The sequence below is a fragment of the Pipra filicauda genome, unplaced genomic scaffold (assembly GCF_003945595.2).
Source record: "Pipra filicauda isolate LSUMZ 115617 unplaced genomic scaffold, ASM394559v2 scaffold388_size762695_pilon, whole genome shotgun sequence".
Classification (NCBI taxonomy): domain Eukaryota; kingdom Metazoa; phylum Chordata; class Aves; order Passeriformes; family Pipridae; genus Pipra; species Pipra filicauda.
The window spans coordinates 638,945-650,248 of record NW_024104518.1 but is presented as its reverse complement, the minus strand read 5'-3'; the positions used below and the strand labels follow the sequence as shown (position 1 = coordinate 650,248).

General features: G+C 49.9%; 1 protein-coding gene and 1 long non-coding RNA gene across 7 annotated transcripts in view; one reads left to right on the top strand and one right to left on the bottom strand.

The window, feature by feature from the left end:
* Positions 1-14: 14 nt before the first annotated feature.
* The window catches only part of SDR39U1 (short chain dehydrogenase/reductase family 39U member 1), a 33,229-nt gene continuing 21,939 nt past the window's right edge, over positions 15-11,304 (bottom strand). The window contains exons 1-6 of one of the 6 annotated variants that reach the window (XM_027724672.2): positions 5,677-5,707; positions 5,042-5,148; positions 4,625-4,707; positions 3,918-4,039; positions 2,703-2,846; positions 15-2,480 (exon numbers count right to left, since the gene is read on the bottom strand). In XM_027724672.2, coding sequence (XP_027580473.1) covers positions 2,065-2,480; positions 2,703-2,846; positions 3,918-4,039; positions 4,625-4,707; positions 5,042-5,148; positions 5,677-5,707 — 903 coding nt within the window. In that variant the 3' untranslated portion in view covers positions 15-2,064. Of the gene's footprint in view, positions 2,481-2,702; positions 2,847-3,917; positions 4,040-4,624; positions 5,174-5,347; positions 5,535-5,676; positions 5,717-11,304 lie in introns of those variants that run through there. The other 5 variants (XM_027724674.2, XM_039384960.1, XM_039384961.1 and 2 more) reach the window with 5 other exon arrangements.
* LOC113989784 lies at positions 5,664-6,657 on the top strand. Its single transcript, XR_003541392.2, has 2 exons — positions 5,664-5,921; positions 6,321-6,657. It is a non-coding gene; the product is annotated as an uncharacterized LOC113989784 (long non-coding RNA).

The window sequence follows — 11,304 nt, the reverse complement described above, 5'->3', positions numbered from 1 at the left end:
GAGGTACAAGGAAGGGAAATGACAACTTTTATTAGGAAAACAGCAATGTCTCACAATTTGTGAAAGAATGTGTAAGGTGGACTAACAACGCAAATGGTGCAGAACTATCAGTGGTTCCAAAAACTCCGAATTAAGCTGTCTTTGATACTGTGATGCAACTCAGCAGTCAGCCCAAAGCTAACTGCAAAGCAAGGCACCAGTGCAGATCACTCAGCTTGGCTGGAATGAGACCAAAACCCCAGGATCCATTCAGCCACAGACATCCCACATCCCGGTGCCTGGAGAGATGCACCTATCATACACTGGACTTGCCTGTACAAACTGATACACTTACAGAGGTGCTACTGATTTTAAATGCCTCAGCATCTTCCTGCCTATTGCCTCTGATGAGGCCAGCGATCACAGCCCCTGCACACACACAACCAACCCTTTCAATGCCCAGAGGGGTCATTGCCCCCATGAGCACAGCCCATAGGGAGCCCATTGGGCTCCAGCAGATCAAGGAGGAGTGCAGCTTCTGCCAAAATTCCTGGCAGTGGGGCAGTATCAGGGGATGTGGAAGGAGCATGTCTGCTCATTTAGGGATATCTGGTCAAAGGAGCCATAAACAACACAGAGATAAACCAGACACATGATGGGGAGCCAGACGTGATAAAAACAAACCTGATCAGTCACCTGAAGGGGTAAGGCTGAGAACATTTATTTTTACAGTAGGGAAGGAAAGGGAGGGAAACAAAAGAGAGTTAGAAAACCTGACCTATTAACATTAACAAAGCCAATAACCAGAAAAAAATGCCACCATTCACACCAACTGATGAGCTCTCAAGAAGCTATAGGCAGCCAGGACTTTGCAACTAAGGATACAAACTTGAGTAGCCAGGATGTTGGATGTGTTAGTTGGTGAGGGAACAGGCAAGGGTAGTGAGCAGCCAAAAGGGGGTTAGACAGAAAAGGGTTATAAGAGGCTGGGTGGGTGTAAAACAGGGCCAGTCAGTGCTGGTCTGACTGAGCTCTACACATGACCACAACGCATCCTGGCTTATTCTATCCTTCCATAACTCTCTGAGCAACCTCACTGTCCCATGTGAGCACTGCAAGGGCTAAGTGTCAGCTACTGGGGAGCCAGCATGCATGGATTTGGGACCAATACTGAAGTCAGATGGGGGAGAGAGGGAGCAGGCACCACAGCCTGTGGTAGCAGCTCTGGGAGCCAGTAGGAACTCACTCTTGTGTCTTGGGACTTCTGGTACCACCCACGGGATCCAGAGAAGGACCAGAACCTCGACCAGACTGTGACCACCACTCTCAACCAGACTGCGACCGTCACTCGCACCAACACGTTTTTCTCCTCTCCTTTTACTTTTGGACTCAGGGGATCACGTGGAGCTCAGCATGGGAGCCAACAAACAACATTCTGTTCGTGCCCCAGGGTGCTGGGTTATACATCTGGGTTTTTGTGGGCTAAAACCAATTGGTCGTCTGTATAATTGTATTTATTGTATTATTTTTATTAAATTGTTATTCTGACTTACAATCTCTTTTGAGTTGGGTTCATTTCCCCTGACGGTTTACCTTTAAACCAGCACAACCACTGAGATTGAGAAAGGCAAAGCAGAAGAGCGTAAGTAGGTTTCTATGTCATCATGAAGGAAAGATGGGGAAAAACTTCCAGTACCACGGAAGAATTACAACAGCTAATAACTACAACCAGTTTCCTGCTGCCACCCACCTCTCAGGGAAGAAGACATCCCACCCCCAGCTACTTTGCCAGCAGTTCACATGCACATTGTGGAAAAAGAAAGATGTGCAATTCCACAGTCACAATCCTTTGAGGGGCTTGTGCCCTTCCCCAAATGCAATGCAGCTAACGCAGAGATTGCAGATGGCAGTAAGAGGGATGACTCAAACTGGGGGTGCACACAGGGAGACAGATGGGGAAAAGATCGCTCACTCTTTCTGGATGGGGATGGGGAAGTGTCAAGGGGCAGGGCTCCCCTCTTTCACCCAGGTGAGTGCATGTGAGCTCACAAAAACAGGGCCCGGCCCAGCCCAGCCAAGGAAGCCTCAAGCCACAATCTCCTTCAGAGCTCCAGCCAGGTCAGGGAAGATGAAGCAGTAGCCACTCTCCAGGGTGCGTTTCGGCAGCACCCTCTGTCCCTCCAGCAGCATGACAGCCCGCTCTGCCCCAAAGACAGCCCGCACAGCCCAGGCAGGCACTGGTAGCAGGGCTGGGCGCCCCAGGGCTGCAGCAAACTCCCGAGCAAAGGTGCCGTTGGAGGTGGCAGAGGAGGACGGGGCAACACCGTTGAGGACACCTTGCAGGCACTCACTCTCCAGGGCGTGACACACAATCCCAGCCAGGTCCCGAATATGGATCCATGGGAAGGGCTGGAGCCCAGAGCCCAAGGGGCCTCCAAGTCCCAGACGGAAAGGCCAAAGCATTTGAGAGATTGCACCACCACCTCGACCCAGCACTACACCTGTGGGAAGAAGAGAGTGAGACCAGGTCCCCTGCCCAAAACGGCAAAAGCCTCCTTCATGCCCAGACCTACAAGCAGGAGACACTCCTTAGAGGGCTGGATTGGAACAGGACCCCAGCAAGAAGAGACAGAAGAACTGATGGCCTTTTCCCACCTCTTCACACTTCTGCACCAGAACCAATGCAGTCACCCTTAACAGGCCCCTCAGGGACCTGATCTCACCTGATCTCACCACAACTCCACGAGCTGGGCTCCCAGGGATGAGAGCTGCAGCCTCCCAGGAGCTCACCAGGCGTGAGAAGAAGTCAAAATTCCCTCCAGGACTGTCTTCAGTATACTCAGCTGTGGGACTGGGGCAGTAATAGCCTGAAGGGTAACAGCAGAAATGGGGTCAGGGTTGAATGATGAGACCAACCCCCCCTTCCCCAATGGACCATCTTCCCTGCCTTCAGGAGCCCAGAACTTCTATGAGAAAAAGCTGAAACAATTGGGATTGCTCAGCTTGGAAAAGAAACGGCTTCGAGGTGACCTACTTGTGGCCTTCCAGTGCCTGAAGGGAGCCGACAAGAAAGTTGAAGAGAGACTACTGACAATGACTGACAAAAGGACAAATGGCTTCAAACAGAGTAGGTTTAGATTGGATACTAGGAAGAAATTCTTCCGTGAGAGTGGGAAGGCACTAGCGCAGGTTGCCCAGAGAAACTGTTGCTGCCCCATCCCTGGAAGCATTCAAGACCAGGTTGGACGGGGCTTGGAGCAACCAGGTCTGATGGAAAGTGTCTCTGCCTATGGCAGAGGGGTGGAACTGGATGGTCTTTAAGGTCCCTTCCAGTCCAAACCATTCTGGGATTCTACGATTCCGTGAACTTCATCACTCCACCAGGGACATCCCCATATGAACAGCACAGGGCAATGCTGATGAGTTTTTCAACTACCGATGTGCTCTACGAGTTCAGTGGGATACACTAATACTGAGATTGAGCTGGCAGCCCCAAAAACCAAGTAGGCCTGCAGGCAACACACTGAACTGGCTGCACAGAACGGCACCTGCACTAAAATTGGGCATTACAGAAGATAAACTACATCAGCTTTCAAGACTGTAGCAAGCAAAAATGCAAAGCTGGAGATATGCAGAGGCATTCAGTTGAGGTGCTACAATTTGTCTAAACAAATCGGTTCTACAGGATGCCTAGAGGCTTTCCCAGGAAAACACAGAAAAGGTGCTGTCCTAATGACACCAAGAGAAAGCATATGGACTCAGATTCCTCTTCAGCAGTACCAAAAAGCTGATCAAGGTTTGCCTAAACACACTGACGTTGATGGCAATAAAGCTGACATTTCAGGGCAAGATGTGTTCCCCTGGAAGCGTGTTTCTGTCTGGAGGTAAAACCTCTCCAGGTCAGCATGAGTCATATCTTGGCCGGGCCCAACCAATACCTACGCCAGTGACGAGGACCCAAGCACGGGGTGGCTGTTCAGCATCAACAATGGCTTTGGCCAAGGTCTTTGTGGTCTCAACCCGGCTGCTGATGACTTCCCTGCAGAAGGCATCACCCCATCTGGGAAAGGGAGAGCCACAGATTATATTCCTCACAAGGATAACCTAGGAAACAACAGCACCAAGCGGGAACCCGGCAGACACCTGCTCACAAGCACAGGAGGAGTCATGGGAACTCCCCCCCACCCCAGAGCAGCGGGAGGACATGTGACCTTATAACCTAAATGCAGGGGAACTTTGGGAGATGGTTGCTCTTCACTTCCCTCAAAACACTGTGAGTTTTGGACTGCCTTAGGACAAAGGCAGCAGAGCAGCTGGACAACAGAGATGGTGTTCCTCATAGAAGTCAAACTTTGGTTCTGATTTTGCATTATCAAATGGAGGCATCCAATGTCCTTTTGGAAAAGTAGAACTAATTTTTTTGACTTCCAGCTGTAGATTCAGAAAGGAACCTTTCTTCCAAAGGTCTCTCAGGACCTAACAGGCCCACAGAAATGTTTTGGATACCTGAGGATACAGATGTCAACAGTTAGTTAACCCAAGAGCTTCCTGGACATGTTGTTTCCTCCCTTTCCACATTCCCTGACAAGCACCGAACTGTCTTGCCTTCACCTTGTCCCAACAGCACTATGGGAGATCAAGTTACCTGCGGAAAGGGTTGAGCACATTTTCGCCAGCCAAGTTGACCACGGCATCACACAGGGGCAGTCCAGTGCGGGACAACTCTTCCTAGGCAGGAGTAACAGAAACATCACATATCAAGCCTCCCCTCTGCTCAAGCCTTCCCAACAACCAAGCAGGGCAGGCTCCTATGAACTCCAGCCAGTTCCTTCCTGACACTGCCTGGAGCACAAGCATGAATGGAGAAGGTTTTGCTCCTTGGAACTACAGCAGTACCCATTCCAATGACTGTGACCCATGGAGCACCCAGGAGCCCAAAAGTACATCCATAGGAGTCAGATTCCCTGCGGCAGATTCCCTCTATGCCATGGCAGGCCAGGGCCAGCGGGCTTGTTCCTCGGCCCTGCCACGGCCCCCTCCTGTGACCGCTCTCATCTCGCACCCAGCTGATCCGATCCTTGCCCCCCTGTCGAGACACGTGGGTCACTTGGTGCCCGCGGCTCCGCAGCAGCTGGGTCAGGGCTCTGCCCACGAAGCCAGTCCCTCCACCTGGGGAGAGACAGATAGGCCGTCACCCAGGATCTGGACCCCGGATGCGGGGGCATCACTGCGGGCCCAGGGCGCCCCCCCGCCGGGCCCCGCACCATGGGCGGGAGAGGGGGTTGGTTCCCCTTCAAAACTGCGCCGCGATCACAGGGCTGCCCACGCTCACTGACCCCGCACGCTCACGGTCCCCCTGCACACTCACAGTGTCCCCGCACGCTCACGGTCTCCCCGCACGCTCAAGGTCTCCCCGCACGCTCAAGGTCTCTCCGCACACTCACGGTGTCCCCGCACGCTCTCACTGACCCCGCACGCTCACTGACCCCGCACGCTCACTGACCCCGCACGCTCTCACTGACCCCGCACGCTCACTGACCCCGCACGCTCAAGGTCTCCCCGCACGCTCACGGTGTCCCCCGCACGCTCACTGACCCCGCACGCTCACGGTGTCCCCGCACGCTCTCACTGTCCCCCGCACGCTCTCACTGTCCCCCTTCCCTCACTGTCCCCCCTCAGCAAGGCCCCCCCACTCACCCACCACCACCCGCATGGCTGAGCCGCGCATGCGCCTGGCAGCGCCAACGGCGCACGCGCCCTTCCTCCCCCCGCAGACGGCGCCCCCCGGCGGAAGGGAGGGGCACTAAAAGGGCCAGCGCCGCAGGGGGCGGGGCCGCTCCCTGGAACGAGCTGGAAAACCCGCGTGGAGCGGAGCGGGAGACACGAGGGAACGGAAAAAAGCCGAGGGGCTGCGCAGCCAAGCGGGAGCACCCCGGCAGCAGGTACAACGCTGACCTGGGCAGGAGCGGGCAGACGGTAACCCGAGGAGTTCGTCAGGGCAATGAATTAGTTCGTTAAAAGAGCTGAAATAAATGCCTAGAGAAGCTGTGGCTGCCCCATCCCTGGAAGTGTCCAAGGCCAGGTTGGACGGGGCTTGGAGCAACATGGTCTAGTGGAAAGTGTTGCTACCCATAGTAGGGGAGTTGGGCAGGATGACCTTTAAAGGTCCCTTTCAACCTAAACCCATCTGGGATTCTATGATTCTGTCATCCTGTTAACTGATTATTAATATTGCTAATCAAAAATGAAGAATTGTGCAGTTGGGAATGAGGCAGGGGCTGTTCTCATTGATGCTGAGTCTCCCTCACCTCTGACACCTTCCTTCCTGCATGTCTCTTCAGGGTCATGGGAAAAGAAATTCCTTCAAGGATGTAATTCTGCCACTGCACTTGAAATGTCTCTTCTGAGATGTGATAAAACACACGTTGGAGACTCGACTTCCCACCTGCAGGCAGCTGGGGCAGCCTTTGCTTTCGGACACACAGAAGCCTGTTTTGTCATCTGCTGTTATCCATGTCCTGTGAAGAGCAGAGGGTGACACCAGCCTGTAAGCAAGATGCATTGGTGGCTGTTCTGAAATAGTAAGAAGTGCTGGAGATATTTCTACCTACCTATCTGCAGCTCAGTCCACCTAATCATCTGTCCCTGCCTGTGAACACAGCCATAGTCATTGCTCTACCTCTCTGTCCATCTGTCTTCCTTCCCCCATAGCCCACTCTGTCATAGTCACAGAATCATTAAGATTGGAAAAGACCTCCAAGATCATCAAGTTTGACCAAATACCACCATGTCAGCTAAATCGTTGCACTAAGTGTCACGTCACTCTTTTCTTTGAACACTTCCAGGGATGGTGACTCCACCACTTCCCTGGGCAGCCCTCAGCTGTCCTTATCCCTCTCACCACCAGCTGTATAAAAGTCGCAGGTCCTGTGGTAAGCAAAGAAGAAACTGGGTTTCTAGGAGGAACCAGCTGGAAATCTGAGACTAGGAGTTATTTGGACAGGAAAAGGCATCCCTGTGGTTCACAGGATGAAAGATGGAACACCTGGCTTCTTGTGTGGCATGTACTGGCAGGTGGGTGGGTGAGCAGGAGCTACTCTCCATACACAATGTGGTCTGCCCAGCCTCTGTCACAATGGTGATGTTAGCTGGAGGTGCTTGCAGGCTGTATGCACATTCTCTTTCTAACTCCCCTGTAAAGTACAGATGGCTGTACCTGAGTGCAGCCTAGTAGGTCCTACAATGTAAACTGTCAAAAAAAGACAGTTTTAAGGGAACTTTGGATATGTCTCAAACTTGTATTTTCCCTCCACATACTTTTCTCTCATGGTGTTTCACTGGATAGAACTTCCTAGAAAGACAAAATCCAGCATGCCATTTCTCACTTCCTCCTCACAACTGCACTATATCCATCTAACAAGAAACCTGCCACGAGTCAGTCCCAACCTGTAACAGAGCCCCAGCACCAGCACCTGATGAAGCCCCACACTTCTGCTTCTGTCAAGGGACAAAGCCTGCCCAAAACTGCTGCTCAGACATGTGAGAATCATAGTATCAGAGAATGGTTTGGGTTTGGATTGGAAGTGACCTTCAGAGCCCTGAAGTTCCAGAGAGTGACCTTGTTCAAATCCCTTACCATGGGCAGGGACATCATTCACTAGACCAGGTCGCTCAAAGCCCCATCCAACCTAGCCTTAAACCTTTCCAGTGATGGGGCATCTACAACTTCTCTGGGCAACCTGTGCTAGTGTCTTACCACGCTCTTCATAAAAAATTTCTTCCTTACATATTATTTAAATCTGCCTTCTTTCAATTCAAAACTGTACAGTCACCACAAGCTCTCTTAAAAGGTCTTTCTGTCTTACTCGCAAATCCTCCTTATTGAAAGGCTGCAATAAGGTCTCCCCAGAACTTTCTCTTTTCCAGACTGAACAAGCCCAGCTCTATCAGGCTGTCCCCATAGCAGAGGTGCTCCAGCCCTCTGAGCACCTTTGTGGGCTCCTCTGGACTTGCTCCAACAGATCTGTGTCTTTCTCGTTCTGGAGGCCCCAGAGCCTGATGCAGTACACCATGGGGGGTCTCAAGAGCATAGTAGAGGGGGAGCATCACCTCCCTTGACTTGCTGGCTGCACTTCTTTTGACGCAACCCAGGATATGACTGACTTTCTAGGCTCTAAGTACACATTACCAGCTCAGTTTTTCATCCTCCACTATCCCAAGTCTTTCTCTGCAAGGCTGCTCTCAATCCATTCATCCCCTGTATTGATATTGGAGATTGCCCCAAGACAAGTGGAGGACTTTGCGCTTGGCATTGCTGAACTTCATGTGCCCAGCCCCCCCTCACCAGATGATTCTCTTTAATGCTGGAGGGACAAAACAAGCACAGATCCATGCTACAGGACGGGGTTACCTGAAAGCTCTGGACTGCCCCCGACATGCTGCAGTGGTCTCAGTGAGCAGAAAAGAAACAAGAAAGCACAAATGAACTCTTCACAATTTCCCACCTCTTTGGCATACTTAAAGGGGGAGACCAGACTGTGGTAATAACCAGGGTAATGATGGCTTTGGATTTGACAAAACTCTCCTCAGTTGACCTGAGCTGAAGTCATTGACAGCTTTTGTTGCATGTCTCCGTTAGAAAGTGTTAAATAGTGAAAACAATAACCTTCTGGGGAATACATCTGCCTACATCCAGCACTGTGCCCACGACTGTCCTCACAGCAGAACTGCTATGTGGAAGAGCCAGTTGCCAGTCAGATCTGGACACCTCCAACAGCTGCAGCAAGTATCCCATTCCCCAGCTAGCTCAGTCAGTGGAACGTGAGACTCATAATGTTGGGGTTGTGTGTTCAAGCTACACTTGGAGCACAGAAGAGGACTGTTATGGTTTAACTCCACCTGGCAACTAAGGAACCCGGAACTTGCCACTCCTCCCCACGGGAATGGGAGGGGGAGAATGGGAACAGTAAAAGTGAGAAAACTTGTGGGTTGAGATAAAAACAGTTTAATAATTGAAATGAAATAATAATGCTAAATCATAATGAAAATAACAAAAAGAGAGAAATAAAATACCAGAAACACAATGGTGTTAATGCAAATGAAAACAAATGCTCAACACCAAATTACTGATGCCTGGCCATTCTCCAAGCAGCAGCCAACCTTCCTCCTAGTTTTATTGCTGAACATGCTATCATGTGGTATGGAATATCCCTTTGGTCAGTTGGGGGTCAGTGGAACCAGTTGTGTTTCCTCCTAATTTCTTGTGCACCCCCAGTCTCCTCGGTGGTGGGGTGATGTGAGAAGCAGAAAAGACCTTGTCTCTGTGTAAGCAATAACTGAAACATCCCTGTATGATCAACAGTGTTTTCAGCACAAATCCAGAACATAGCACCCTATGAGCTATTTTGAGGAAAATTAACTCTATCCTAGAGAAAAACAGAACAGTCACAAAGCAACCTTGGACTAGAAGTCAGGAGTAGTGCACAGACCTGTGTTTGTATGAAAAAAATTAGTGTCCACCTGCTCTAGCCATCCTGCTTGGTACACAGGACCTAAAATGTATGACACGGAGGGATGATGTTCAGTGCTTGTGCCTACCTTATCTCCAGTTGCCCTAGGACAGCTGTGTTGGGCACACCCTTGAGGCTGGAAACCAATGCATTTCCATACCCATTATGATCCAAGAATGAGTCTGGATTTGCACAAGAGAATAAAGATGATCCATTCCTGCTCGCTTCTTGTCAAGGAAGCCTCTGGATTTGCTACGGTGTGAAAGCAAATGTCAGTTCTTCAATATCCATAATAAACGTGTCTAGTATAGAGTTAATTGGTCCTGCCTGCAACCAAGCTAATTTTGAGAAAACCACAATTATACTGCAAGCCCTGACAGGAGGAAGTTGACACAGTGCTACAGATAAAGAAATATGGTCTTGGCATTGCAATTGGCGAGTCCTAGACTTTGTGTTAGCTCTGCAGACCTCAGGACTTCCTGTCTTGCTCTGCTTGAAGAATGACTTGGAATTATTACCGGGCTTATTTTTGTCATAGGCTTTGTTTTGGGCAATGCAGTGATGCTTATAAGAATGTGAATATGTTTCTGTAACAAGGACATAATAATAATTAGTTATTATTCTGTGTAGACTGAATTCTCTATCTCCCAGAAATAAAAATGAAATGGAGTGTATTTGGTTTATGTGACAAGGTTTTGGTGACACAAGGACTGCAGAGTGGCCTTTGTGAAAACAGACCAGAGGCTCTCCCCATCTCAGACAGAGACAGTTTCAACTGGCTCCAAAACAGACACATCACTGCCCAAAACTGAGCCCATCGCTGACGCTGGTTGCACCTCTGTCAATAATATATTTAAGAAAGGTTAAAAACACTGCACAGCAGCTGTGTGAGAGAGGGTCGAGAAATGTATGAGAGAAATAGCCCTTTGGACACCAAGGTCAGTGAAAAAGAAGGAAGAGGAGGTGCTGCAGGGATCAAAGAGCAGAGACTCCCCTGCAGCCCATGGAGAGGACCACGGTTTAGTTTCCCCCCCCCAGTGCAGCCCATGGAGGTCCATGGTGAAGCAGATACCCGCAGTGCAGGCCATGAAACCACCATTGTTCAATTGATGTTCACTAAAGAAATGCAGCCTTGTGAACAAGGTTGTGGAGAAACACTAAAAGACAAAGCTCAGCAAGAAGTGTCTGTGTTGGCAATTGTTCAGCAGAAACAAGCTGTCTGCAACCCTAGAAGCAGGAGCCCTCAGGGAGCTTGGCATGCTGCCCTGAGAGAGGCTGAAAAAGAGCAGTGCAGGGGGCGTTGTGGGTGTACTCTGTTTCAAACGATGCAGCTGACAGGAGCTGAGTCTCAGGAATGGCCCAAACAGTGACCAAAGCTGAACTGTGTTTCATTAACTTGAAAATACATTTTTTTTCACTTCAAAAAGTACATATACAATTTGAAAATACATATTTCTTCTCATGCCCTGCATATGCTAATGAAGTAAAACCTTTCTGTATGAGTACCACTTCATGTTTTTTAACTACCAGATGTAGTGGTAACCAGAAGGGACCCTTTGCTGAGGCTTGCTAGAAAATACTAACCTTCAGGTGCAGAGATCTCTTTTGTACCTGAACATAGATATGGGAGAGTGAAGCTACATTCCATATAGATGTTTTCTACTAATTTAGTTCTTTGGAAGATGCTCATAGAAATTCCAATGGTTCATGATCTACACAAACGGATATTCCTCTGGTATTTTTCCCTACCATATAGGATGGTTCCATATGCAGGGGAAGATAGACGTGTATTTGAGCTTGTAGCACAGATACCTGA